This window comes from Orcinus orca, chromosome 2 (genome assembly GCF_937001465.1).
Source record: "Orcinus orca chromosome 2, mOrcOrc1.1, whole genome shotgun sequence".
Classification (NCBI taxonomy): domain Eukaryota; kingdom Metazoa; phylum Chordata; class Mammalia; order Artiodactyla; family Delphinidae; genus Orcinus; species Orcinus orca.
In genome coordinates, this window is record NC_064560.1 from 167,128,786 (window position 1) to 167,133,727 (window position 4,942).

At 37.9% G+C, this 4,942-nt stretch overlaps 1 protein-coding gene across 7 annotated transcripts in view; it reads left to right on the top strand.

The window, feature by feature from the left end:
* PALS1 (protein associated with LIN7 1, MAGUK p55 family member) overlaps positions 1-3,239 on the top strand; it is a 102,668-nt gene extending 99,429 nt beyond the window's left edge. For all 7 annotated transcript variants that reach the window (XM_049706382.1, XM_049706385.1, XM_049706386.1 and 4 more), the window contains one exon: positions 207-3,239. In XM_049706382.1, the coding sequence (XP_049562339.1) occupies positions 207-383 (177 nt within the window). In that variant the 3' untranslated portion in view covers positions 384-3,239. The remainder of the gene's footprint in view (positions 1-206) is intronic.
* The last annotated feature ends 1,703 nt before the right edge of the window (positions 3,240-4,942 follow it).

A 4,942-nucleotide genomic window follows, 5' to 3' on the forward strand; every position in this document is an offset into this window, starting at 1 on the left:
GTTGCGGACGGAGCACAGGCTCCGGACGCACAGGCTCTGGACGCGCAGGCTCAGCGGCCATGGCTCACGGACCCAGCCGCTCCGCGGCATGTGGGATCTTCCCGGACCGGGGCACGAACCCCTGTCCCCTGCATTGGCAGGCGAACTCTCAACCACTGCGCCACCAGGGAAGCCCCTACCTCATAATTTTTATCTTCTCTTTGCAGCCTGAAGAGTTGAGAGAAATCATTGAGAAGACTAGAGAGATGGAGCAGAACAATGGCCACTACTTTGACACAGCAATTGTGAACTCGGATCTTGATAAAGCCTATCAGGAATTGCTTAGGTTGATTAACAAACTTGATACTGAACCTCAGTGGGTGCCATCCACTTGGCTGAGGTGAAGGAAACATCCATTCTGTGGCATGATTGGACTTGATCTGGCAAACTGCCAATAGGAAGATAGCCCTGATACCTGAGCAAGTCTCTGAGAAGGTGGCAGGCAGTATAAATTGTAGACCTGTTCTTAGATCTTGAACTAGTGAGAAGAAAATCCCCTTAGGCAATTCATTAACAGCATTCTTTATTCTCTGTACATGGGCTTTAGAGGTTCCTGCCTCATTTGGGGATTTTAAATGGAAGTTTTCAACAGAGCAGTTCCATTTTATCCACATAAAAACCTTTTAATTCTGTTTTCATCTAACCAACTCTTTTCTGCCTAGTCATATTTCCATGAAAAACTTTTGTGTGTATACACAATGGTCCATGTCTCACATAGTAATAAATATTGATGTTATTTAACAGTTAACTTAAATGACTTCATGGGAATTTGTGGGTGAAGGGAAACTGCTTCTGTGCACTGGGCAAGACAACAGTATTTGGTTAGTCACCAGAACTACTTTAAAAAAAAATGGTGCCACTTTGGTCTGGAGCTGCTCTGTTAGGCTTGAATTCATTTGTATGTCTTTTAATTCATAAAAACATTCCGTTAGAAGCACCAATTTTTTAGCCCAAACTTGTGGATCAGACTTCACTGCACATGTGAAAGGTTTATGCAACGGTCACACCTGTTTTAGACTCTGCTCTAAAACATGTACAACATATGCTGATCTTTTTAAAGGTATAATGGTTTTCTGAATTTTTTTCTTTAATCGTTGCAACGGATTGGGTAACTTTTACTTCCTTTTCCTGATCTGCATAGTACAATAGAATGTATAAGTTACATTTTTACGAATGGCAGATATTGATATAAACTCTGTTGACTGTTAAGTTTCTTCCTCATGATGCAAATAGTTTTTTACATGCATAAAAGGACATAGCACATTTGACAGTTTTTTCATTTTTATATATGAGCACAGTATAATTTGATGACTGTGCCATATATGTAGGTAATAAACTGGAATTTGTGATCAATATAGTTGCTGTACTGTATACTAATATTTAATGGATTGACAAATGGTCATTGATTACACTTGTTCAGCATTGGAATAAAATTATATGAGGGAAATGATATGACAATTGACTTTGAGATCAGAAGGAAAAGATGACCTGAAAGTCATTTGAACATTTTAGGAAAAGAACATTGCAGGGGAAAAGTTAAGCATATAGAAATGGGTTTTTATCCTGATAAGGTCTGCCTCTTATGATCAGAATGCAACAAGCTAAATCATAAAACATTTAAGCTAATGAAACTTTCATACTGTCTCTATAGCTTGTAGCTTTAAAATTCAACTTCTGTAATTGGCATGGAAAGTTAATTTGTAGTATTTTCAAGGCTTAAGGGATGGTGTGATGTGTGACAAACAACCTCAAATGTGAATGTCTTGATTTTATTTATATGGTGACTTTAGCTACAATTCCTGTTCCCAAAGCTAAACACTGGAATAATACTGAATTGTCACTTAATTTAACATAAGCAACTGTTTTTAATGAGTAGTTTGTCTCAGTGTCATGTACATACTTGAGTTTTTCTCCTTTGCATAATATTATTTGAACAAATTGTAGACAGTTTATATGCTGCCTTTTTCTGTTGAAATTCACATGGCCTCAAAGTTGGCTGTGGAATATATCTTGTGTGGAAATACTTTCAAGATAATGTTCCTTAGGAAGAAAGTTAACATTCCTAGGTTGAGGTAAGGAATGCCATACATACTGTCTCTTCAGGTCTGAAACACTCCAGTTTATGGCAGGAAAATGCAAAGGTCACAGTGATTTTCAGCACTGAAAACAAGGCACTGTAAGTACTTAATCTTTTCAGTTTTCCAGTATACTTTCTCTTTAGGAATGAAAGGTAGTCTGTGGTACACAGTGGAGTTTTGTGAGCTGCTTATCATAACTGACAACTATTTTCAACCCTACGATCTAAAACGTTTGCAGTTTGAGTCAAGTTAGAATGAGATTTCAGGCGGTGTCAGTAAGCGGCTGCCGCACTAGTCCCTGAGTTACCTGTAGACCACAGGGCCAACACTAGGGCCATGTGCTATGCAGACTCAGGCATGGCTTTAACAAGCAAGTCCAAGTCCCCTACCGAGGCACATGCTATGCCATAGTATACTTCTTGAAAATCTAAGCTGATGAGGTATTTTGGGGATCAGTTAAGTCCTATATATTTTTCTCCTTCCTCATCAGCAGTGGTAGAGGGATAGAAATGTTTATATCCCAACTTTCCTCAATCCTGGTGATATGGATGTGCTGATATTCGACATAGTCCCTACGAAGTGAAAACTGAGTTGTTGCTGACTTCCTTGAAAGAAAATGGAAAAAAGCCTTGCTCTCCACCTAGTTGTGCCCTACACCGCTCTGGCCAATTCCATTTCCTGTCCCTCTGTGGTTCTGATTGGAGACCCCAGTGTGGAGGGAGGTCTTAACCACTTATAGGAATGATACCAATCGCTAATGAAATGTACATTAGTTCAAGTAAGGAAATAATCTTCCTTTACTAAATTTCCTTAAGTCAGAACAAACAGAAAGGAGAATAGTGTTTAGATTAATCCAGATTTGCTTTCTATGAAAATCTAATGTCTGGATTTTTTTTTTCCTTTTCTCATGGCCTAAGGAATAATTTGAATGTAATTCTGTGAATGTGTGTGGAAAATTTAAACCAGGGATTTAGCCTTAATAAAGGTAACCTTTCTGACATCTGTTGTTAATTCTCCTTTGTACTCTTATCCTGCCTGTATCTGCACTCTGTTGTTTTGAGATGTAACACTGCACATTGTAATGTAAAAATAAAAAGTAAAATTATATTTCAAATTTAAAAAGTCACTGAATACTTTCTCTTGCTGTGTTTATATCCTCTACCATTCAAGGTGTCAACACATCTAAAATGACCCACCCTTGTCTTCAAGTTTTGCCAGAATCAAGTCCGTTGGAACCTCTGGGTGAAACACAAATACGTTTTAATTTATTCTTCACAGTGGGGGAGTGCCCCCTACTGGCACAAATGTAGGTTCTGTTTCCTTAATTGTTTAAACTGTATTAAAGATGATTGATAGATAGATAGACAACTTAAAGCTGCGAACTCTGGAACTAGTTTTCTGGGGAAGAAGGTACGTAATACTCAGGCGAATTCCACTACATGCAACCACCAATTTGAGAACACTGAGGATAGGATGACTTGTTGACAAATATATAACATATTTTCATTCTCCATTCTTCATCCCTCCCCTTTTTCTATAATACCTACTCTGTATCTCCCAAAGGAGGCCAATCATGTACCAGAAAGTGTTTGTTACACATACACACACATGCTACCCCAGTCCAGCTTTCTATTCCTATTCCTGATCTACTCCCTTCCCATACAGCTCCAGTCACCCCAACCCTACACAACAAATTTTCTGTCCACTCTTGTCTCTTTCTTTTTAACAATATGCTAAACTGTAAAATCTTCTACACTTATGTAGGGAGGGTAGCCAGAGCCAGTAAGTACCAGAGGTTTATGGTGCCACAGGAAAAACTCTAGGGTACTTCTCTGGCTTAGTTCCTTAAGTTGAACATAAATTTATCTAAATGAAAACCCACGAAACCTGGCTCTCTGCATCTACTTTCCAGCTAATTTTTGCCTCCTACAGAGCCGTACATACATACATACCACTTAAGAACCAAGGCTCTGAAATCAAGATACATTTGGCCTGCCTTCCACCTGCAAAATGGAGATGATGGTATTTATAACTCACTAGAGTGTTGTTGGGAGGATTAAATATTAAGCAGTTCATTGTTACCTAGTCTTTATTTTCAAGACTTACGAACTCAGTTGTTGGTTTTCCAATCACTACTGAATTTACATTGAATCTGAGATTTTATTGTGAGCAGCAACAGGATTTCCTAAAAATCAGCTCCTCCAGGACAGGCCTTATGTCTTTACCTTTACCCAAAGTTTTTAACATAGGGGAGGCAAAAAGGATAGAAGTTAAGGATGTAAAAATTCTGAAGGTAGACTGCCTGGATTTAAATCTGGGATTCACCACTTCAAGCTCATTGTGCCTCAAAATTTTCTTCCGTGAAATGCAGGATTAAAACAATATGTACCTCTTAATGGTTGTTGTGATGAGATAATAATAGATAAAACACAAATGTCTAATACCACTAAGCTATTTTATAGTAGGTCTTTGTTAAATGTATGCAAAATTACTTTAAAATTACCTACTTTAAAATTAGTCTATGCTGTGATATCAGTTGATTTAAACACAATACGGTTAAGGCTAGTGTCACAATTTCACTAATTAAAAACTGTTCCATGGCCAATCATGTCAAACAATGCCTATAACTGAGTGCAGGAAAGCCTGAGTAATCATGGATGGCTCACACCAGATCAAACTACTAAAAACCTCAGTCACCCAATATGGTCATTCAAATGCCTCAAGTTGTTACTGATTATAAAATACTACAGTTACCTTATTACTCTCAAATGGGAATTAATTATTTTTTCTTAGAAAAAACAGCAGTAATAATAAGCCCTCTTAAC